The following is a 23,422-nucleotide window of genomic DNA, read 5'->3' as shown; positions in this document are numbered from 1 at the left end:
CCCCTTTCCCAGACCTAAGCTAAGCCTCAAATTGACCTGACTTTGGCCCAATCTGACCCTTGGTCCCAATCTCAGGCCAAGCCATGCACTCTTGTGTTTGTTCTGGGGACTGAGAGGATAGCTGGAGCTGCAGGCAAAGCAGGGAAGCCCACCAGGCCTAAACAGAAGAGCTCTCACCAGTGATGTCTCACAGAGCAATTTGCTCCCACGCACCAGGTTCCCAATGGTGATGTGGAAATAGGTGTTGCCGCTGCTCCAGTTGGAGATCTTGGTGAAGGGATGAGTGGTCAAGATGTCCTGAGGAAGCAGAGAAAGTCTGAAGCTGCACATTCTAGACTCTCTGGCCTCACCTCCGTCAGTTCTAGCCCATAGATACCACCCACCAGAAAGCCCTTGGGCCCTCAGACGAGAGAAGGAGCAAGAATATAGAAGCCAGTCCTGCTGTGGAGTTGCTGGGGGAGGCAGGTGCCTCCCTGCCTCCATGCCTCATTTGGGGCCAGGTGGTGGGACGTCCAAGGAAGTCTGAGAGGCTGTGGGGTATGTGGGGCTGGAACTGGAAATTAGAGAGGCTCGAAGAAACTGCAACTGTGATCCTGAATGAGATGGTCCTGAGGTGGAAGACAAGAAGATGACAAGGACAGCTTGGGGAGCGTGATGTGTGTGGGTGGAGAATCCCACAGAAGTATGTGAGAAGAATGACTAAGAGTAGTAAGAGAAAAACCAGGAACGTGGAGCACATGAGCACAAGGGGAAGATGGTGGCCATTGGCTCCCTTCGCCAATGGTCCAGTTGTACCCCTCCTGGGTATGTAGTAGGACTGTGCTTCCTGGTTCCCTTGGTGAGGACTGCTCTGGCCCATGAATATGAGCAGCAGTTACAGCCCCCCACCCAAAGTGCAGTGTGCCATCCTGACCAATATGGACAGAGAGCACTGTCGGAGGATGGAAAGGTTGGTAGGGTCCAGTGATGCTGATAGGCCAAGTACTAACAAGTTCATTGGATTTAGTAGCAAGGTGTTGGCTAGTAACTCTAGGAGAGCAATTTTGACGGAGCAGGAAAGGAAGTTGACAAAGCAAACACAGACAACTTCTCAAGATGTGTGGCCAAGAGGGCAACCCCCTCTTTGGGGGTTGGGTCTGGGGACTGTTGTTAGAGGTGCAGACAGAGAAGTCCACCTCCCCACCCCTGCTCTCCCCTGTCACTGCTCACCTTGGTTCTGGGATCAATGAGGCTGACCCCGTACTTATTGATGGCAATTAAGAGGATCTCAGGGAAGTTTGGCTCCGTAGTTTGCTAGCAAAGAGAGCCAGAAATGATCAGATCTAGCTGGGGGAACCCAGAGCAGGAAAAGCTGGGAGCTAGGGTTAAGCTGCCCTCTCTTGCTGCCTGCTCGATGCCTGGGGTGCAGCAGAGCTAGCGGCCCTGCCACAACCTCATGGTTTTCACCTCTGCTGGGCCCTCAGTGCCACCCAGATCCCTTCATGGGTCCCCAAATGACCCCATCTCCCACCCTCCCCAGTGGCAGTTTCATCCCTTCTCTCCTGCTTCTCTAGGAGTCTGTGCTTTCTCCTCTCTCAGCCCAAATGTCTTTCATATTTAAAAACCCTCTCTGAACTCTACCCCTGCCTCCAGCTTACCTTTGGGCCTCCCTCTCTTCCTTGCACAGCCAGACTTCTCAAAAGGCCCCCATCCAAGGTATGTAAACAGGCCATTCCCTTCTCTCCATCCTGACCTATCCCCACAGTTCTCATGCCAGCCTGTCCACCATTTTCCTACCTCTGCTCCTGCCCCTCAGGCCCACCTCCACCCTGCAGTCAGAGTACACTTCTGGCCCCATCAACCCTGTTCGGAACCCTCCAGAATCGGCCACCACCTGCAGGAGGAAACCCATCCCCTTGCCTGTTTGCCAAGCTGCCTCACTGCAGTCTGCTTGCTTCATACCCTACGCCCACCCATACTCAACCACTTGCACTTCCTGTGCTCATGCTAGGCCCTCTGCCAGGAATACTCTCCCCAGGGTCTTCCTGGAAAGTGCAGGTGTTGCCTCCTCAGCCTTCATAGTCTGGGTAGGCCTGTGAGGCTCCACCACCTTGATGAGGGCTCCCCTTGTCACACAGCACAGTTCCTTCTCCATTACATATCTGCCTCCCTCCCAGGCTGAGCTTCTGGTGGTTCCTTGTGTCCCAGGGCTGAGACACCCAGGTGGTGCAAAGTTGAGGGTGCTTCCCTCCTTTCCTTGCCAGCGCAGGTGGCAAAGGCCATGGCTATTTCCCACAGTCCTGGGGAGGAGTTTCTGTGCCTTCTTGCCCCCACTCCTTGACCTCTTCCTCCTGAGAAACCACCCGTAACGTACCTTCACCTCAAAGAAAGCTGAACCAAAGGTGGGCCACTTGAAGATGAGCTTTAGGAAGGCTAGCTTGGCTTCCTCCTTGGACTTCCCTGCATGCTTGTTGAAGTAGGCGACGATAGACTGCCGGGGGAGTATGTGTCAGAGGCCTCTCCCATCACTCCTATCCCACCTGCACTGTCAGCTGTCGTGGGCCCTGGAGGGGCCAGGCAGAGGGTGGGGGTCCTGGAGGCCATGAGGGGCTCCCCCCTTATCCCAGTTAATGGAATCCTGATCGCCCTCCCCTTCCAGCCCTCCCCTAAGCAAGCAGGCCAAAGAGTATCAAGTAAAATCAGGTCACCCTCGTAACCAGGACAGGGCAGATTACTACCAAGAGGCCAGGTGAGGCCTTTGCCTGGAAGACTGGATACTAAAGCAAGTGGAAGGGAAGATGGGAGGGTGAATTTATCATACACAGGGGCCACAAGAGAGACTTCCCTAGGCTGCTGGCCAGCACCTTTCCCCTCATCCATGGGGTACCCAGAAACCCATTCAGCGGTGTCCTTAGTCCTGCTGCCTCCTCTGTACTCACCCGCTTCCAGTCGTCAGGTGAGATCTGCCGAATGAGGTCCTGGGGCACCAGCTCCCGTAGCAGCTTGGGGATACTGGGGAAGTAGGACTTGTCCTCCTCGAATTTGACCCTGTAGATCAGCGCCCCCAGCTGCAGCACCTCCTCCCGCGTGCACTTGTGGTAGCCCCGGAGATACTTGGGCAACTCCTGCCAGAGGCAGAGCAGGTCGTAGGTGTGGAGGGAGCTGGAGGAAGCGGGCTCCTTCCCTACCAGCCTGCAGTGGCATCTACTACCCTACTGCACATTTGGGCCTACCTGCTTCTCCAGCCTCAGCTGACACTGTGCCCCCAGGGGAGACAGCACAGCACAGGGCAGTAGCAGTCATGCCTGCACCGATCCAGCACGTTACAGTTGGGAAGCAAAGCCATGTATGAATATGATCTCCTCTCCCCTCATAAGAGTCTGGTGAGGTGAGCAGCCCCATCTCAAAGACAGAGAAACTCAGAGTGACCAGTCGGTGAACCTGAGACTCTTCCACACCCCTCACCTTCCAAGCCTGTCCTTCCTTGAAAAACACCTCTCAGGCTGACCTCCTCCTCCCACTGTGTTCCCTGGAGACCAGCTGGTTTCATCAGCAACACCAGCCCCTTCCCCACTTCGAACTTCCAGACCCAGAGACAGAGTAACTGAGGATGAGGAGTGGACCAAAAGCAAAGATGAAGCCTCTAAAGGGCCAACACCACCCACAGCCTCACAACTGTCATACCCACTCTTTAAAGCATAGGGAAACTGAGGCTGGCCTGAGGACACACTGCAGATTAGAAACCTGAGTCAATTATTATCCATCCACCTTTTCATCTCCTCACCCACTATCTACCCATCCATCCATCCACCCACCCAGATGGTTCTACCTACCCACATCCACTTCCCATTTGTCCATCTATCTACCCACCAACAGCCACCCATGAGTTCACCCACCATCCATTCTTCCACCTATTCATTCACTGAGTCACTGCCTATTCACCCATCCACCACGTCAACACATATCTGTTGAGCATCTACTCTGAGCCAGGGCCTTTAAGCAATAACATATACCCTCTCTCCTCTCATAGAACTTGTAGTCAAGGCCAGAACAGACAACCATCCTCCCAAATCAATGTATAATTATAATCTTTGAAGGAATCTCCTCAGTGCTATAACGGCATATAACCAGATGACCTGATTTAGTCTTAAGAACAGGGAAGAATTCCCTTATGATTGAAATAACATCTAAAAGCTCAGTAGGTGAAGGAAAGAACCTAGGGAATAGCTTCCCAAAGAGAGAATGTTACAAAGGCTCCCTAGCATACCTGAGAACTTTATAGCTGGAGGGAAGTGAACAGTGGGGTGCTGGGTAAAAGACAAGGCAGCAGAAGTGGCTGGTGGCACCCCCATGCAAGGCCATAGTCAGGATTTGGGGTTCTACCTTGAGAGCCATGGGAAGCCACTGAGAGGGTCCCAAAAGCATGATGGACACCCCCCCCCCCGTGGAGAATGCATTCAAGGCGGGGGGAAATGGACAGGGGAGCTCAGGGGAAAGGTTACTGCTTCATCTAGACTAGAGAAGATGATGGACTGACCCGAGTGGGTACAGGTGGTAATGGAGAGATGTGGATGGATTTTAGAGAAATTTGGGACGTGAAGTTATCAGGTGAATGATCTGGGACAGGGGAAAGGAAGGAGAGGGAGGTGTCAAGGCTGACGTGGGTTTCTGCCTTGGGGGAACTGGCAGTTGACATTCACATTTTCATTCACTACATGGGCACCGTGGGGAGAGGCAGAGCTCACGTGTGAACGAGCCCTGCTGACTCCCAGGCCAGGAGCCAGGAGTCTCTTTACCATGGCAGCCACCAGCCCTGCCTCCCCCAGCCTTCCCAGCATCCTGGTCCACCTGCCCCACAGGTAGATGGTAAAGGTAAATGGGCTAGCCCAGAAAAGATCGCGGAGTCTGCTGTTGTGAAGACATGGAATCAAACCCCGGTTTCACCTGCCCTGTCATCCTAATTACATCACTTAATCTCTCTGCATCTCAGTTTCTCTATATATAAAATGGGAAAACATGCCTACTTGTTGGGGTTTGCTGGGAGGGCAAAATGAGTGAAAAATGCCAGACACGGAATAGAGGTTCAACATGAAGGCTTCCCCACCCCACCCCACCCCCGGCTTCCCACAGGCACATGCTTGTGCTGGAAAGCATTTATGCATTCACACTGAGGCCTCAGATACACCCGGATACACCCAGGTTAGAGCAGCAGAACCTGGAATTCAGAGGACAGCCCCTCACCAAGGGAAGGGTGTGAACAGGTGGGGACTAAGAGTTCAAAAGAAAGTATAAGGCCCTAAGGAAGGAGAAGAGTGTGAGGCTGAACCAGTCCCCAGGATCCCAGCAGGAATCAGGAACCTCTCAGAGGCCTAGCTGTTACAGGCCCCTCTCCTGGCAAGGACAGCAGGTTCCTGCTTTCCCCAAATAGAGCGGGATTAGCAGCACGCGGAGGCAGCCACAGCAGAGAGGTGCTAGGCGGCTCACCTGGTAATAGTGGAAGATGGAATCGGCCATCGGGTCCTTCCCGGGCACTGTGGTGGTCCACAGCTTCTTCATGAAGAACACCTGGTACGTGAGCGAGGGCACAATTCCTGTGGCAGAGGGCAGTCAGTCACCCAGAGGGTCCCAGCACAGAGGGTCGCCCAGCACAAGCCCTGGAGGAGGCCCGAGCTCAGGTCCCACACAGATGGGCCTCGCTGTATGGCGCTGAGCCAGCACCTGTCCAGCTCCGGGCCTCACATGATCCCAGGACCCGGCCTCACGTTACCATCCTTGACGGGCCGTGCTTTCTTTATCCAGTCTGTCAGGTGTCGAACAAAGTCAAAGAAGAAGTCATTCTCAGGGACGCTGATGACCTAGGGAAATGCGCATTGCAGTCCACTCATTTTAGTTCCAGCAATACTGAGTTTTCTCACTTTCCCATCCAAGGCCCTCCTGGTGGCCCTTTCCTGCAACCAGAAGCGGTGTCCCACCCTGTCCTGACTGTGCCTGTTGAATGTGTCCAGAACAGAGCCTACTTCCTGCCCAGAGTGCCAGTCATTCGTTGTTCAGCACAGACCAACTGCACGTCTCCCTAGACCCTGGGGAGAAGGCCAAGAATGAGGCCCAGTCCCCCCCTTGGACATTCTCCAGCATCCGTGACCTACTCCTCCCACAGGCTCTGAGCTCCTCTGGGTCCAGGACCTCACTGAGATCACCTGTGGGTCCCCAGTGTCTGGCACACCTGTGAAATGAGGAGACAGATGTGGATGCACAGGGAATGTGAGAGAGCACCCGATCTCCCTGACACGGTCAGGGAAGCCTTCCTACAGGAAGAGGCTCTAAAGCTGAGCCCTTGACCTCTACAGACACAGAAGTGGGGGAGAGCAGTATGGATGTGGCAGGGGCCTGTGCCTTGGGGTCAGACCTATCTGAGTCTGCGTTCTTGCTGCGTGACTTTGGATGAGTTACTTAACCTTTCTGAGTCCAGGTTTTGCCATCTGTGAGGTGGGGATAATCACCCTCCTTTCAAGGGTTATTTCAAGGGTTAATTGGTCTCAGCAAGGCAAATCAAATCTGGAAGGACACGTGTGTTGCGGCAGAGTGCTGAGCCTGGTGTATCCAGAACATGAAGTACCACATGGCTCCCAAGAGGTTTGAGGCCATGCTCTGCTCTGTGTCAGAAGAGAGAGATTTAGGGGAAGCTCCTACAAGTAAGGGGGCCCTTGCAGGGATGTAAGAAGGAGAGGGACACAGATGCCACATGCAAGCACAACTCTCTCCTCCCCTCTCTCCCTCCCTCATTCTCTCCCCTCCCTGCTGCCCCACGAGCTCCCAGCTCCTATGGCCCAAGCAAATGTTCCAACAGACAGACCAACAGGGGTCTGATAAATAGCCAGTGACCCACGACCCACCTTGTCTGCAATTTTGACAAAGAGGCTGAATCCCTCTGCGGACTTGAGGAGCAGCCGGGCTGCGACGTTCTGGCAGAAGTCTTTAGCCTTAGTGCTGGACTCCACCTCAAAGGCCTGGGGAGTGTCGGGAGCAGAGGTGGTTACTTGGCTCTAGCAAGGCCTCTGCTGGGGCTTCTTGCATCCCTCTGTCTGTGCCTGCAACTAAATTGAGTCCCCTCCTGTCCCCCCCTCCCCTCCCATGGAGGGCACCTTCCCCATGGGTCTAGAGCTGGGCATGGCATTTAAGAAAAGGAAAAAGTCAACTTCTGTCCAGATTTTCCCAGATCGTGTCCTTCCCACCCTCCAAGCAGACTTGGCCTCTGCTTCCAGGGTTCTGGGCCTGGCTATACAAGCACGGGGATGAGAGGCCCAGGGAGCACAGATGGGTGGGGTGACTGGGAGGAGAGAGGCTGGAGGAAGAAGAAAGCAAATTCCAGAAAGGGGAGGAAAAAGGCGAGAGGGGAAGCAGCCTGGGTTAGAGGGAGGTGCGGGCACTGTTTCATATAACCTTCCACTGGAGGGACAGGAAAGGACCTGTTCGTTTCTTGCCCTTGTCACTGCAATCCTATTATGGCATTTCTGAGTCTCTAGTCTCTGGACAAGTGTTAAAACTGCTTTTCAAACTAAAAGTTTCGGTACTGGACTCATTTATCTGAATGAGCCCCTGTGCTGAGATGGGGTAGGGAGCAGCAGTCACGAAGCAACCTGACGTAATGGGCACGACGGGAAGACAAACAGGACCTTTGGACAGGAAGACCGACAACCAGGTCAGGTGAGGAGGAAGGAAGAGGCCTGCAGGAAAGTGGCTCAGGGCAACAGGGAGGCTTCAGTGGGGCCGTGGGGGCAGGCGGGCCTGTGCCCAGGGACAGAGCTGGCAGCGGGGAGTGGTACCAGCACAAAGCTCAGCTCAGAGGGAGAGAGCACTTTTCTCCAAGCCAGAGCCTCCTCAGAGAGAGGGAAGAGTGATCTTCTCAAGGAAGCTGCTGGAGACACCAGGAGGTCGGACTGGGAACCCCAGGTCTCCCGACAGAGTCTCTAGCCTGTCAGCTGAGCCCTGACTCCACTGAGGAGCACAAGGGTGGGGGCAAATGTGGGGATGGCAGGGGGGAGGTGTCAGGGCTGCCCCTGTGTCCTCAGGGAGCCCGGTCCTGCGGGAGCATCCAGTGCCCAAGAAGCCAGCAGCCCTCACCTCGTCGGTGTCGTCGGGGAAGTAGACCTTGTGGAAAATCTGGGTGGTTTTGTGCTGGATGGCCTCCACCTCCACCAGATGTGGGGGGTACTTCCGGGACCCATTTCTGAAAACCAGGAGATGGGTGGAGGGGCAGTCAGGAGTCAGCGGGTTCAGGGGGCCACAGGGCGCACGGAACAGAGGGAACTTTGGAGACAGACCCTAGTTCTGATTGTCCACCACTTCCTACCAGGTGACAGTCACTTAACCTCTCAGAGCCTCCAGTTCCTCAACTATAGCGTGAGAGAAGAGAACCCGCCACTCCGGACTGTGGAGGGGACCGAGTGAGGCAGAGGATGAAGGGGGCTTTGCAGAATTCGAGGTGCGGCCCAGGTGTCGGCCTCGCCCGCAGTCTGCCAGGCCTGCATAGGGCCTTCTGCACGGCCAGACGCAAAGCGCGCCTGCGCGGGCCCGGCGGGCCACAGCCTCGGGCGGGTCCCACCTCTCGTGTGTGGTCCCGTCCTCATCCCCGAGGGACACCGCCAGCCCGGTGCGGCTGGGAACACCTCCCGGCCCCTGGCCCCAGCTCTTCGCGGGCCGCCGTACCTCAGGGCTTTCTGGAGGCGCTGCAGGCAGTCGAGGGCCAGCGGGCAGTGCTTGCGGGACTGCAGGAAGCGCTGCACGTGGGGCAGGAGGACGCTGCTGGGCGGGAAGAGGCCCGTGCACAGCCAGAGCAGCTCCCAGCCCCGCTCCTCGCTGTACCTGCCGGGAGACGGGCGGGGTCCGGCGGGGGTACGCGGGCCAGCACGGGCCTGCCCAGACCCACCTGGCTGACAGCCAGACCCCGTCAGCGCTCCTCAGGGTGCGGCGGGCCAGCCCACGCCGGGCCACACCGTTACGCGCGCCCTGGAAGCGAGGTGCTCGAGCCCGACTGAAAATCTGCTGTCAACCAAGCACTCCTGGTTCAACTACGATTTTGTTTCCTGGCAAGACTTTCCTATGAGGGAAGCAGTGCGTGGTTTGTGTTCTGGCAAAAGCTCTTTAGCTCATCTACTCTTTGAGTAGCACAGAGTTAGCCCAGCCTCTGGGCTCCCTCCGGCACCACTCTGAGTTCCTTGGGCCTGACAGGAAAGAAGCATAGAGGGCTTCTGGGAGGAGGTGGCATTTGATCTCGGTTTTGAAGGCTGAGGCAAATTCTGATACACAAAAAGAGAGATAAATGCTGGCTGTGGGCACAGCAGGTATAAAGGGTTGGCAGCATGAAAAGATCTGACATATGGTTCAATGGTGGATTTTGTAAGAGGTTCAGAAAATGGCAAAGCTGAGGAGGGAGTTGGGGATCTGGGTGTAAGGGGAGAGGGTGGGGCTTCTCTCAGACTCTGAGACTTAGCATGGGCCTGACTTCCCATTCCTGCTGCGGTCTGACCCAGCAGGGACAAAGTGACACGCTCTGCGACTCAACACCACCAGCCCGTGAGAGTTTTCAGCCAGAGCTTCCAGCTGGCGGCCAGCAGAGTGCAGCCCGCGCCAGGCTGGGACTTGGGCCTATGAATGGAACCTGCAGGCAGACAGTGGCGTCTGGGCTGGGGACGGATGCCTAGAGGAGGTTCAGGCAGCGAGTGGCAGGAAGTCTCGGGGGACCTGCTGCTGTTAAACTTGGAGGAGGACAGATTCAGAGGGCGCAGCCACCACCTCTTGGTTCTTGACCAGACTCCCTTGGGCCTCGAGGCAGAGGTGGGACGTGAGGGAATCTGACGGCAGCCCCTGCCCTTAGTGAGGAAGGACTGCTGCCAGGCAGGGCCGGCTGCTGCCTCGGGACGGAGGAAGCTCCCTGTCACCGTGGGGAGCTGTGAGCACTAGCGGGGGAGGCCGCCCCGCACCCACCTACCACCCCCACCCACCTGATGTGGTTGTCGGTCAGCTGCTTCAGGATCTGCACGTACACCTCGTCCTTGAGGGGCTCGGCTTTTAGGGCTCCCTCAAAGATCTGGTCGGTGAGCTCATTGACCGAGCGCGTCCTCTTGGATGGGTAGTCGCCCATGTACTTGAGCATGGGTAGGGAGCCGTCAAGGAAGCCTTGCGACCGATGTGGGGGGAACACTGACCCGGGAGGCCACACTCTCTAACGGGGTCAGCCTACCCAAGTGTGTGGCCCTGGGCCTCAGACTACTCACTCAGGAGATGGGCTTGCCCCCCCCCCCGCTCTCCATGCGACTGCCCACCCTCTGCCTCAACCCCTCTGGCCGTGTCCTCACCAGTGGTCCCACCTGATCGCCACCCCACATCCAAAGTCCTCACAGCAACCAGGACGGACGTTCCAAATCACAAATCTGACTGTGCCACCCCGCCGCTTGGTGGCTCCTCAAGGCCTTGGGCTGCAGTCCAAGTTTCTTAACAGGACTTGAGAACCCTTCATTAGTCCGCGCACGTCTTCAGATTTCCTTCTAGACCTCTGCCCTCCACCTGCGCTGAATCATTTTGTGATTCGGGGCCTTTGGGCATGCTCATTCTGTCTGGAACACTCTCCACTCATCTCCCCTTTGACTGACTAGGGCCTGCTCAGTCTTCAGGCTCAGCCTAGATACCCTTTCTTCCAGAAAGGCCACCTACCCTCCTCCAAGCCCACATCAGTTCTGCCCCATCACAGCACTGCCCCAGTCAGCACGTCTGCCCTTTTTAGCTGTAAGCACGAGGCCAGGACTGGGGCTGGTCGCAGCTATGTCTCCATGCCTGGCCTAGCACATGACACAGTACACATCTGTGCACTGAATGACAAGGTCAGAGGAGACAGTGGATGAGGCCGCCCCCGGCACACTGTAAGTAGCCGGGCAAATGGATCCACATCCCTCCACACTGCCCAGGACCCAGCTAGGCCCCTCAGGAGGAAGGAGGTATCTGGATAAAAACTCAAGAGGCAGGGACCCAATGCCCCCCCCTCCCCTGGAGGCCCCCCCCTCCTTGGGGCCCCTGCCCTGCCCTGCCATGGTGCCCACCACACAGGCGCAGATATCGATGAAGGCCATGCAGGCCTCCTGCGAGAGCTCCTCGCTGCCCAGGATCTTCTTGAGCAGTGCCTGCTTGAGCGGCTCCCGTGTGTGGCTCCACAGCCGGTCCTTGCCACGGGCCTTGGACACCATCACCCGGCTCAGCGTGTGCTTGGGTGGGGGCCTGCCACGACACAGTCAGCACTGACCCCCAGGTTGTAAGACCCGCCCCTCTCCCACCTGTGCATGGAGGCAGAAGGCCCCGCTCCTCCCTGCTGCGCTGGGTGACCTGGGATGAGTCACCAGCCCTCCCCAGACCTTACTTTCTCAGCTAGAAAATCAGCCCTGCCCATCTCCATGGCTTCCTCCCCTCTGTCCCTCTCTGCTTTCTCCATTCTGGCCTTGGCGTGTGCTGCCTGCAGCACTCCTCCACCCGGGTCACTCCCTGTACAGCTCGGCTCGGACGCCACCTCCTCCAGGAAGCCTGTCCTCTGTCTCCACCCTCATCCCCCAGCATCCCCATCACAATGCTGGGAACACACAATCACAGCTGCCCAGTTTTGTGGCTAGCTCCCCACCAGGACTGTGAGTTGGTGAGAAAGGCACAGGCATGAGTCATGAGTGCCCAAGACCCCACCTGGGGTGGCCACAGTTACAATATCTTAAGTGGAGGAAGGATAAAATGACACAAGAAGGGTCAGAAACTGTCCTCCTGCTCCGTCTGACCCAGCCCCTGCTCACAGATGGGAGCATCCCAAGGCAACCCCAGCACACCAACCAGTAGCAGAAGCCTATAGCTCACTGTCCTGGCCCCCCCTACCCTTTCCCCATCACCTGAAATAGTCGTAGGAAAATTCCTCCAGTGTGTAGGGCTTGGCGCGCACCTCGGGCTCTGCTGTCCGCAGCTGCAAGAGGCGGATAACGTCCTGTCTCTGGTCAGGGGTCATGGTGACCAGGGCCTAGAGACCAAAGACAAGGGTCTGAGGTCAGCTCTTCTCCTGGGACCCCCGGGATCAACATGGTAAAGCCTAGAGCCTTCTGGACTGGGGCTGGGGAAGCTAGCCACCATGGGGTTCACCCTCACCCCATCCTGACCCTAGGAGCCTTTTCGCTCTTTGCAACTGCTGCCTGCATCGTGCAGATCCTTTCCTTAATACCCTGTGTCTGAACCAGGTTGGGCCCGTCAGAAAGCCTGGGTGAAGCGGGGGGTGTGGTGTGAGAACGGCCCAGTCAACGGAGTCTAGCTTAGCAGACTTGGAAAGCCAGGCTCTGAGTCTTCAGGGCTGTGATGCGGAAGAACCACGGCTTCCCTTCCCAGCTCTGCTCGCAGGCAGTGCAAGGTGATGCTTCCCTCCCCACTAACCTCGCATCCCCCATCCCGGCAGTTCCTCATCTGATGCAGTTTCTAGGCCACTGGCCACTGGCCCAGGTTTGACAGCTTCCCCAACTTGAAGTCTGTGGTCCCGTAAGACCCCCCAGATCATCTTCGCGGGAATTGCAGACCATGAATCTATTATAATTCCTCACTCCCTTTTACAGATATGGAAAGAAGACAGAGAGGCCCAGAGGAGACTCCCATCCATCTGCCACCCCCAAGCCACATACCACAATCTCCTGCGGTGGCATGGTGACAGTGGGCATGACATACACGCAGTCGGTGGGGAAGTCCCCACGCTGCTTGGTCCTCTCATTGATGCCGGTGGCCCAGCCTGAGTTCATGACCTGCTCTCCTGTGTCATGGTCCAGGATGATGAGATCGCCCTTAGCAAAGCTGAGGAAACCCGACTCCTCCCCCGCTGGGAGGCAGAGGTGAGCAGGGCCACATGGGGGCAGAGAAAGACAGGCTGGATTGCAACATCTTTATTTGGGTTGATGACCTATAAGCTGTTTGCTCCCCACTGAATAACTGAGGCCCTGTCCCTCTCATGTCTGCTCACTGGTCACCCTGCCTCCACCTTGCCGCAACCCTTCACACAGACATGGCCATTGGAGCAGGCCACTTCCCTGCCAAGCCTTCCATGGCTCCCCATTGCCCTGAGGAGAAAGGCCGTCCTCCTCATGCTCACAGGGCTGTAGTGGGCTGGCTTTCCTGACTTCTTCCCCTTCGTCTCTTGCCCTTCCTCCCTTTCCTCACCCATTCCAGCCGAACCACCCTACCTGCCGTTCCCAGACACCCCTGTTTTCTCTAGCGTCTGTGCTGGGTTTGTGCTCTCCTCTCTGCCTCCAACACTACACCCACACATACCTCCTCCCCGAACCCCAGGCTGCGTGGGGGACTCCCCTCCAGGCTCTGGGCTTCCCTGGTCACTGCACTGTCACAGGGACTCTCCCTGTTTTCAGCCCCTTTCCCCGCTGAGAGGAGGGCCAGGGTCTGTTTGCTCTCTGCCCTTTCCACGCTCTACCGAGAGCGGCAGAGGCCTGGGCACGCTCAGCGAGGGTAGCTATTACCGCCAGCCTCATCTGAAGGTGGTGGGTATTTGGAGACTACCGAAGAGGAACCCCTGATGTCACCCGGAGAACGTGACAGTGTAAGTGTGGAAGGGGGAGGACAGGAAGATTCCCCGTGGGGCACAGAGGGAAGGTGCGGAGTTTGGCTTTTGGTCCAGGTGGAGATGAGGGTATCTGGGGCAGGGTGGTAACAGGCACTGACAGTCTTGACTGCCAGGCCAAGGCCAAGGTGCATGATCTGCCTGATGCCCGGAGCCCCAGTGCCTGGCGGCCTGTGCCAGGACCACTCACCAGGGTTGGGGTTGTCCTGCAGGGCCACCACGTACTTAGACCTCTTCCGGAGCCCTTCCAGGAAGGTGACCACTAGGTCACGGATGTCCTCAGCGTTGCTGGAGGTAAAGGTGTACTCATCCCCCTTGATGGTAGCCAGTGTGAAGCTGGGGGCTACCAGTTTTGCTCCCCTGCAGGACCAACACGGAGAACAGGGCCCAGCCGGGGTCAGTCCTGCCCAGCCCGAGTGAGGCGCAGCACAGCCCAGATCAGAGCAGCCCAGCGAGAGCAAGACACGGCACTCCCTGAAGGAGACCAAGGCCAGCCCAGTCAGAACTGCCCAGCCAGGGTGAGACATGGCCCTGCCAAAATCACACATGGTCCAGAGCGAGGCCTGCAAGGGCCCGGCCTGGTTCCCTTTGGCTATATAATTCCCACTCACCCTTTAGATCTCAGCCTAGATACTGCTTCCTCCAGGAAGTCCTCCTTGCCCTCCCACAGTCCTCATCACTCTGGTCCTTGCTTTAAAATAGCCTGTTCAATGTCTATCTCCTCTCTCAACTGAAGGAAGCTGCAAGAGGGCAAGGCCTATCTTATCACCCTGCTCCCTGTGCCTAGCACATGCCTGATCAGAGCTGGACGTGCCCAGCCCCAGCCCACAGCAGACACTGCCCAGAGACATTCCCATAAGCCTGGGATCAGGGGAACGCCCGCTGGAACACCAGGCTATCCCAGGACCCCCCCACCACTGCTCTAGTGTGCTCGCACCTTTCAGGTTGCAGAGTTCTCCCACTGACTGTTGCATTGATCCCTCACCACTGTTGCTGTAGGCAACTATTAACAGCTCTGTTTCAGGGGAGAGGACATGGACGTGAGTCCCACCCAGGCCCCTGAATCCCAGGCCGGGCTCTCTTTGTACACAGTTGACTGCCGCCGGCCGTCCTCCTAGCTGCCCACACCCATCTATTGATGCCCCATGAAGACCCCTAGGCCCGGATCAGGCGGAAGGTGCCTGAGAGGTCGGCACCGTGCGGCACAGACTGCTCAAGTGCACGGGACCGGGACAGGGGACTGCACGTCTCCGCTCCTCACTCATGTCCTCTGTGAGGCAGTGACTTCCTGTCAAAGGCCCCCAGGGCCCCCAGGAAAGCTCCAGGAGCCCTCTCCTTTCCCTGAGTCAGAACGCCGGGCTCGACACACCCCTGCTGCTGGGCTCCGCAGGGCTGGACGACTCCCTGCTCTGCACTGACGGGTAGTGGGGGGGCTGGACTAACCTGCTGCTGGACACGGCCACGAGCTCGGGGAAGGACAGCTCCAGGAGCACCTGCTCCTGCTCATCCACGAAGTAGACGCCCGTCCAGTTGACTGCCACAATCACGTCCTTCTTGGGGAGGCTGGGGCCTGGGGCAGAGACCGCGGCAGTGAGAGGGAGGCGGCCCCACTCACGGCCCAACTCTCCCCAGTCCTCGTGCCCGCCAGGCAGGTACACGGATTTCCATTTTACAGACGGGGAAGCTGAGCCTCGGAGAGCGCAACCTCCCTACAGGTCAAAACTCAAAGTGCAGCGGGAAGAGAGCACTGAAAGCAGGAAAATTGACTGGAGTTCTAGCCCTGCCTCCGTTCGTTGTGCAGCTCTGAACAAGTCCCTGCCCTGGAGTGAGGTGGGACAGGGGGAGGGGTCAACTGAGCCCCAGGGTTCCCTCCAGCTAGATATTTGGTGAAGGGCCTAGCACGGAGCAGACGCCCAGTCACTCAGACCCGAGGATGGCGGAGCCAGTGGCCCGCGCGGGTGTGTGTCCGTTATATCCACGCTCTGCTTGGGACTCAGCACAGCCTATACTCTGGGCTGCCTGCTTCTGTACACAGCAGGTGCTTAATTATCCTAGCAGTCACTCCGTTATCTAACCCGGAGTGTCGCTGAGCACCTGGACTGTGGGGAGGGAGGAGCCACCCTGCCTCCTGACCGGAACGAGGAAGCACCGGGCTGACTGCAGAGTCTGGCTCAGGCCATCCCTTCCTTCCACGGGGGCGGAAGCCATAGAGGGTGGGGTGGGGGAGGACGTGGAGGGAGGTGGGAAGGCAGAAGGGCTGAGGGGGTACCTGAGAATTTGTAGGCTTCATAAAACCTGGAGAAGAGCAAGGGCCACTTGAAACGGGCATAATTGACCACATCCTCTTTGACCTTCTGGGCATCAGTTCTCCTCTGGGCATAAATCCCCTGGAGGGGGATGGACAGGGGAAAAAAGACATCACGTAAGCTCTGTCTGGAGATCCAATGTCTGTGCCCCGCAAGCCAGGAGTGCCCTGGAACTAAGGTGCCCTCCTGTGTACCGTGGCCTTGTCGCATCCCATCAGCCCACAGCCGCCCCCCTCACGCCACAGGTCCCACACCTGCAGGGAGCTGCCAATTCAGCCGTGACAGAAAAGCCCACGATTTTGGTCGGCAGGTGTGCCAAGGCCTGAAGTCATGGGTGAGTGGGAGGCATCTGGGGTACAGGCACATGTGTGGCTACGCAGGGGTGTGTGTGCCACACCGGGAAGAGGGGTGGGGAATGGGCACCTAAGAGCCAAGTCACGTGGACGTGTAGACAAGGCAGCCGCTGCCAGACTGGACTGTTAGCAGAACCCGACAGGTGAACCTGGGAGGGAGGAAGATCGTCGCAGGGGAGGGCTGGAGCAGCCAGGGGGTAATGCAATGCTGCTCGCAGAAAACTAAAGCCCCGGCATTTTATTATGTAAAAATATCCCTCGGAGCCCTATTAACAACTTGGTGGGGTTGGAGTAGAATTGGACACATCAAATTGAACTTATGGTATTTGTCATCTCGGGACACAAACATGGGCAAAGACGCACGTGCATGCCATGTGCGGAGAGGGCCGGAAGCAGAGTCCTCCCAGGAGGGGACGGGGGTCGGAAGAAACTGCGCGTGCGTACACGGAGAGGGGATCATAAAGGAAACGCAGCCCAGAACACCTGGTGAGTCTGGGTCAAGGGGAGGGGTATACAGTTCTAGGTTTTTGAACCTGCAACTTCTCCATAAGTTTGAAATGGTTCCCAGATAAAATGTTTTTACCCCTCCGACCCTAAAAGCCATGCGAATTCACAGCTGTGCACTCTGTGGGAAGACCGGCCCCAGGATACGGGACACACAGGCCAGCAGGCTCTGGTCCAAAGGAGAGACACAGCAAGCTCAGCTGTGGGCTCTGAGGGGCAGAGACCACCTCTGTCCTCTTCACGGCTGTGTCCCCAGGGCCTGGTACAGTGCCCGACACATGGCAAGCACCCCAAACAGAACCAATTAATGAATGATGGCAGTTGGCCCAGAGCGTGCCAAGTGCGTGACGGCAGTGAACACTGAGGCGGCCCCGCGGTGGGGGTGGGGGTGTCCTCAGAGGGACGGAAGCTGTTTGGAAGGTAGAATAGATGGGCTTCAGCAGCTGACAGGTGTGAGAGGTGAGGGGCAAGAGGTTGCCTGGACAGACAGGAGTGGAGGGAAAACACGCATCTCTTCTGCAGGGGGCTGGAGGGGAGGGCCTGGTGGGGGAGCCAGGCCTAGATGTAGAGAGGGTGCAGGGCAGGTTCAGAGACGAGGGGAAGCTTGTGGGCCGCTCACCAGGGAAAGCAAAGAGTTGGGTGGGAGAGGTACATGGGGCCCCTGGGTTAAGGAAGAGGGCGTGTGGTATAGAAAGCTGAAAGACAGCTGGTCTGCAGAGCCCCGAGGAACTTGTGTGCAAAGATGGCTCTGGGCCAAGAGGCGGGGAGGCCGGTGGGTTCCCTCCAGCAGCCAGGCCACCCCTCCTCTAGTACCTGGAGGCCCCTTAGCCTGGAAGAGAGCTCCTCAAGGCTGGTTATGGGCTGGGGCCTCAAGCAAAGAGGTTGAGGGGTCTGTACGTGACGTTCCCCAGGCAGGAAGGAGGGTGTGCTTCCTAGAAGCTCTCCCAGCATGCGCCAACACTCCTGAACCGCAGCTCTAGCAAGAGGCTGTGGCCAGGCCAGGAGCAGGGGCCCCTGACACTCTTGCACCCATGGTTTCTCTCATGAGGCTGTAGGGTTGATTTGATCTCTCTGTCCCTGGCACCAGCCTGGAGTGGACAGCATAAGATATGGGTGAACCGATATCTGTGGTGGAGGAAAGCTGCTTCGGAGGCAGGAGGTGGGGGGTGCCATCCTCTCTCCCAGCAGCCCTATGGACAGACACATGTCCAGTGAGAGCCGTGACCCCTTTGATTGCCTGGGTCCTTGCCTCTCATCCCAGGTCACCAGATAGCCCCTCCTCCAAAACCCTGCCCTGCCCTCCTACCTTCTTGTGGGCGGCAATGGCCAGCTGGGCCCACTTCTCCAGTGTCCTCAGGGGCGTGATCTCGCGGTCAGGGATGTAGGTGGGCACGAGGTTCAGGAGGCGCTCCAGGACCATCTCAGAGCCATAGTCCACGAAGTACTGCTGGGAGGCCAGCTCCGCCAGGTCATCCTCCTAGATGGGGAGGGAGAGGTGTGTGCAGTTCACACACCATCTGGGAAGCCCTTCCAGACCACTGAAGTCCCCAGGGCCCTGCCTCCTGCAGCTGTCGATCCCAGGCTTTGGGAAACTGTGCTCTCACTGATCCCCCAGAAGTTCTCATCTGCTTGGTGGAACCATGAGCTCCCTAAAGGCAGGGCCACACCGCTGCCTTCTCCTGGGTGCCCTCAGCGCCAGCACGAGGCACATGAGCTGACCCAGAGAGGCCAGCCAGCCCATCGGTGATGGGTCAACCACCACATTCCCAGCCTGTGAGCCAGCGACTGGGGCTGACAGACTGCCCTGGAGAAGCGGGGACCTGGGTACCTCTGGTGCTGTCAGAGTGCGGGTGGGCGGCACGTTACCATCTCCATCACCACCCCACCCCGGGATGGTCCAAGTAGTGAACAACAAGGAGGTTATGCTGCAGAGGCTTTAGAGGGCCAGACAGATAATGGGGACTGGGCATCTGCCCCTCCTCTGCCTGGGGCGGTACACGGCAGCCCCAGTCATGTCTGCCCGGGGCTCACCAGGGCTGTGGCGGAAGGGGATAGAGAAAGGCTCTTGGGTGCCTTGAAGGCAGTAGATGTTTCCCAGTCCACTCAAAACATTTCAGAATTTTAACAACTGATATGGCTGGGCTCATGCATTCTGCGTGTCAGCTCACCACCACCATTACCACCAACGCCATTGTCACCATCACCAACCTGGCACCGTCCCAGGCCACCAAACCTGCCCCCTCACCAACACCAACACCATCATCATCACCACTACCCTCACCACCACCCTCTACCATTGCTGCCTCCACCGTCACCACCACCACCAACAACAAGAACAACCACCCCTTCCACTTCCACCACGTCCTTCCTCATTCCCCCATCACGGTCACCGACAGAATCATAGGCACCATGAGAACCATCATCACCACCATCATAAATAAAATAACACAACACGAGTTATTCCATATCACTCCTGTCCTTAAAAGGAAACGAAGAGAGTACACATTTGCAAACTCTGGTCTAAACGAGTGGATCCCCTACTTTGAGAACAGAGTTTTCTGGGTGAACGCAGAACAACACAGCATGTTCTGAGGCACAGACTCTGTACCATGCACGAGCACTGCAGCAGTGTGAACACCTTCCACCGACAGAGTTCACACTAGGCTTCAAAACCCTTGTTCCCATGGGCAGCATTCCCCTAGAAGAAGCCTCAGCCAGGCTAACCTCTACGTAACCTAAGGTGGGTCACAGACAGTAACGTTCAGCCCAAATTTGGAAAACAGAGGGCTGTGAGCTGAGCAAGCTCAGGCAGAAGACTCAGTCACTCACCTTCTCACACCTGTACTCCCCGAACTTGACCCCTCGCACCACCTGCTGGTAGATGAGGTTCGTGGCCACGTTGTCCTCGGAGGGGTTGTGCCAGGGCGTGAAGACCTCTTTGCGGAAGAAGAGCCTCCAGGGCGCATTGCGCTCCTGGGCCCCCTGCTCCTTGGCGTACTGCTCACACTGGGAGATGGCGTCCATGACGTGGTCACTGCCACTGCCCAGGGATGACACCTGCGGGCACAGGGCTAGAAGTCGGCAGGCAGAAAGGGGAGCAGGCAGGGAAGGACCTACAAAGAGCCATCAACTGTGCCAACTGTCCTTGTTTGAATGGAAAACCGGGGCTCAGAGAAGGCAGGCATGTGTCCGAGTCACGGGGAAGAAGCAGATGAGACCTCGGGATCCCAGCCGGGGGCTCTGAGTCGGCACAGCCACGTGGGCATTCCCATTTCCTAGTGTGAGCGTCACGTGAAACTCTGATGGGCAAATGGTCAGTGAAAACACGGGAGCTCTCTGTAGCTGAGAAAAATTCAGGGAAACTCTGTCGGACAACATGGATCTGTCCCTGGACCTGCCAGAGTGGAGGGTGAGGGGCATCTCTGCCGCCTGTGGTGTTGCTGCGTGTGGAGGCAAGATCACCCACCCCCCGGCCCAGCTGTGGCCAGGGTTGCACAAACTTGCAAATAAGAACACTGAATCTCGGAGAGCAAAGTAGCTGCACGCCCCCTCCCCGGTCCCTGTTTGCCATGTTTCTTCTCCGGTACCAGGGGAGGGTTGACTCAGCCCAGGTACATGTGACAGAAGTGAGCCCTGGGTTTCCAGCTCCCACCGCACTGCCAGATTTCTCGGCGCTCTCCACAGTCCTAACGAGCTGGGCAGAGGCAGAGTTCCCAGCGGCTGAGAGGAGACGACGGCTCTGGAAGGCAGGTAACAGCCTGAGACCGCCTGAGTCAATGTGTGGCAGACCCAGAACGGGAGCCAGGGTGGTGCCAGGAGGGGGCGTTGCGGGGGGGGGGGGGCAAACCTTATCAAACAGGGCAATGTAGAGAGAGAACCCAAAGCGGTCCTTGAGGGAGATCTTGTCAGCCAGCGCGTTGCAGAGCTCCTTGGCCGTGGTGGCCGAGTCAGTCAGCAGGGTCTTGGTGGTCCCGTCCATGAATGTCACAGGCAACATGATGGGCTTCTTGGACTTGGTGGCCTGAAAACGGGGATCTTTTCACTTCAGACCAGTTCACGCCCTCTGGGTTTCTTGGGTCCCTGCTCCTAGGGGGTTGGAGCCACCCCAGAGCCTCGGACCCCAGCATCCCACCAGGACATCACCTATGGCTGGTCACAGATGCCCAGGGAGCCCCGCAGTGCTCCCCATCCTGAAACACCGTTAAGGCCCCCGAACCTGGGCATTGGGACTGGGAGACTGGGCACTGCCACATGCCAGGGACATCTGCCCTTACATGTTGCAGCCATCACAAGACGCTGTGAAATGAGTGTCATCATTGCTATGTTACAGGTGAAGCTATTAAGACACAGAGGGAACCCCCCTGCCCAAGTGACTTTGACTATAAAACAGATGGGAGTCCACTGGGTGCTTTCCGGTTCCAACAGGCCTGGAATCCCAGAACTGGAAGAACCACAAATCCTAAAGCAGGGACTGTTTCTGGGGCACTGGAGTGCACTAGACACGCACGCACGCGCACATGCGCACTCGAGTGCCTGGGTGGGGCCAGGGGCCGCACCTGCAGCTCCAGCCAGCTGGGTGGCTGTGTCCGCGTCCCGTTGACGAAGGTCCTCCTGAGCCGCTCCTCACAGTACGGAGCGTAGCCGGGCGGTCCCCCGTGGATGAAGTTGCGCAGGTACTGCAGACGGAGGACCGGCTGACGGGCCTCCGCTCCAGCCCCCCCCCCCCCCACCGCCCGAGACCATCACAGCGGCCTGCCCAGGTCTCCTACGTCCAGCCCTTCCACCCACACTCGGGACCTGCTCGAGGCCCAGCCACCCTCATCCCTCCACTGCTTCTGGGCTCAGCCCTGCTGCCTTTGGGAGCAGGCTGGCAGCAAGGCCACCACATTCTGACCCTGTCTGGTCTCAGCTGTGCCTCCCGCCTCACCCCACACACCATTCCCCCTCTCTCTTCACCCAGTGTAATTGCTCCCCGACCTCTCCCGACTGGGAGAGTGCTCTCCTCCTCAGGGCACTGGCCGGCGGGGTTGGTTCTGCTGCCCACTCTGCCTCCGTGCCCCCAGCACCCAGGGCCTGGCACTGAGTTGCAGTCAAGAAAGTGGCCTGAAATCAGCCACAGTGTCTGCTCCAAGACGGTAAGTGGAGGGGCCGGGAGATGCTGTCAAATTCAGTAAACCAAAAGAGGCCGAGGGGAGAACAGAGTGAGGGGCTGGGATCCTGGGAGGACGGCAGGACAAGGTGGCGGGAACTGTAGGCCTGAGAGGAGACGGCCCAGCTAGGGCCTCCTCGCCAAGCCCCGCTGTGCTTCCTCCCCTGCTCTCTCCTCTGATGCCCTTCCCGCCCTGGGAGGCCAAGCGCCCCCTACCTTTACGAACTTCTCGGAGGGGGCGAAGCAGCCCACGCAGAGAGACACGAGGATCCAGCCCCGGGCATAGCTGCTCTTGGAGGGGTTGTGCGTGAGCTGCTTGCTGATCTGGCAGTAGATCTCGTCCCTAGGCAGACAAGCAAGGAAGGGAGACAGCCTCAGAGGATAAGCCCGGCCCCTCCGCCGCCCGGCCACAGGGGGGCCACACAACACGCGGTCCTCTCCTGCTTGCCCCAGACCACCCGGGAGGAGGGGGCGAGGTGCCGACCGGGGAAGGCGGTGGAGCCACTGAAGAGGGTCTTGCTTTGGAGGCGGGTGCATCAGGCGTGAGGCATGTCCCTGACTCCGATCCAGACGCACAGTCAGGCCCCCAGGATCCAGAGGGGGGTGCGCCTCCTGCTCTGGGACACAGCGGCCACGGCCACTGGTGGTCACTTTGGTGAGAAGCATGGGCTGTCCTGCCTTGTCCCTCAGCAGCTGGGTGGCCTGGGCAGGTGAGTTCACCCCTCCCAGCCCAGCCCATAGGCATGGCAGCAGGTACAGTTTCTACTGACGGCAACCGGAAGAGCAGAAACAGCAAACACATCTGGGGAGTTTGTCTGGGAGATGGAAGGGGTGGGGGTCGACTTTCACTCGCTGCATTTCCGTAATGTTTGAATACAATACTTAAGTCGCCATGTATTACTTTTGTAATCAGATCAAAGCAATGAAGGTAGTTTGGTTTGGTTTTGTTTTCATTTTAAGGGGAAAGATAAAACCTTCCTTACAGGCTTTCTGTGGAGAAAAAAAAAGAAAAGAAAAGAAAGAAAAAGAAAAGAGCCAAGGCTTAGAAAGCACCTGGCACAGCAAATCCTCAATAAAGGCTAGCTGCCCCATGGGGCCAAGGACAGGACGTTGACAACTAAGTGACCACCAGGGGGCACTCATGGCCGCGCTTCCCTCTCAGAAGGGCAAGCCTGGGCAGGAAGGAGCGATTATCTGATTCAGTGGCACCCAGATCTTCAGGGTTCAGGGGCCAGCGCAACTTCAAAATTAATTCTGACGTTGCTCACTTTTTATCATGACAAATAAGGTCATTTAAAACACACCGTACACACACAATCTGCCCACCATCTGTATCACAATCATTTCATAAAACAAACATAATTTAAATACCCGAAAAATTAGAAAGGGTAAAATCGCAGAACAAAGAACAGTTCTTTCAATAAATCAAATTTAGCTTTAGAAACCACCTCATATTTTTCCCACCTCGTCACAGACCAGTAAAAGCTTTCTCACCTGC

General features: G+C 57.5%; 1 protein-coding gene across 6 annotated transcripts in view; it reads right to left on the bottom strand.

The window, feature by feature from the left end:
- MYO7A (myosin VIIA) overlaps positions 1-23,422 on the bottom strand; it is a 79,431-nt gene that overhangs the window by 1,041 nt on the left and 54,968 nt on the right. For 4 of the 6 annotated variants that reach the window (XM_045816141.2, XM_045816146.2, XM_045816142.2 and 1 more), the window contains 21 exons: positions 22,141-22,267; positions 21,332-21,451; positions 20,623-20,796; positions 19,605-19,832; positions 18,082-18,252; positions 15,882-15,999; positions 15,056-15,182; positions 13,803-14,086; positions 12,669-12,859; positions 11,898-12,022; positions 11,090-11,247; positions 9,981-10,134; positions 8,686-8,841; positions 8,101-8,206; positions 6,873-6,986; positions 5,747-5,834; positions 5,464-5,570; positions 2,919-3,104; positions 2,354-2,470; positions 1,210-1,293; positions 178-297 (listed from right to left, as the gene is read on the bottom strand). In XM_045816141.2, the coding sequence (XP_045672097.2) occupies positions 178-297; positions 1,210-1,293; positions 2,354-2,470; positions 2,919-3,104; positions 5,464-5,570; positions 5,747-5,834; positions 6,873-6,986; positions 8,101-8,206; positions 8,686-8,841; positions 9,981-10,134; positions 11,090-11,247; positions 11,898-12,022; positions 12,669-12,859; positions 13,803-14,086; positions 15,056-15,182; positions 15,882-15,999; positions 18,082-18,252; positions 19,605-19,832; positions 20,623-20,796; positions 21,332-21,451; positions 22,141-22,267 (3,055 nt within the window). The remainder of the gene's footprint in view (positions 1-177; positions 298-1,209; positions 1,294-2,353; positions 2,471-2,918; positions 3,105-5,463; positions 5,571-5,746; positions 5,835-6,872; positions 6,987-8,100; positions 8,207-8,685; positions 8,842-9,980; positions 10,135-11,089; positions 11,248-11,897; positions 12,023-12,668; positions 12,860-13,802; positions 14,087-15,055; positions 15,183-15,881; positions 16,000-18,081; positions 18,253-19,604; positions 19,833-20,622; positions 20,797-21,331; positions 21,452-22,140; positions 22,268-23,422) is intronic. The other 2 variants (XM_045816144.2, XM_087868178.1) reach the window with 2 other exon arrangements.

This window comes from Ursus americanus, chromosome 16 (assembly GCF_024610735.1).
Source record: "Ursus americanus isolate L20-20 chromosome 16, mUrsAme1.1.p, whole genome shotgun sequence".
Taxonomy (NCBI): domain Eukaryota; kingdom Metazoa; phylum Chordata; class Mammalia; order Carnivora; family Ursidae; genus Ursus; species Ursus americanus.
Note: the sequence above shows the minus strand (reverse complement) of the source record. Positions and strands in the feature narration are given on the sequence as shown.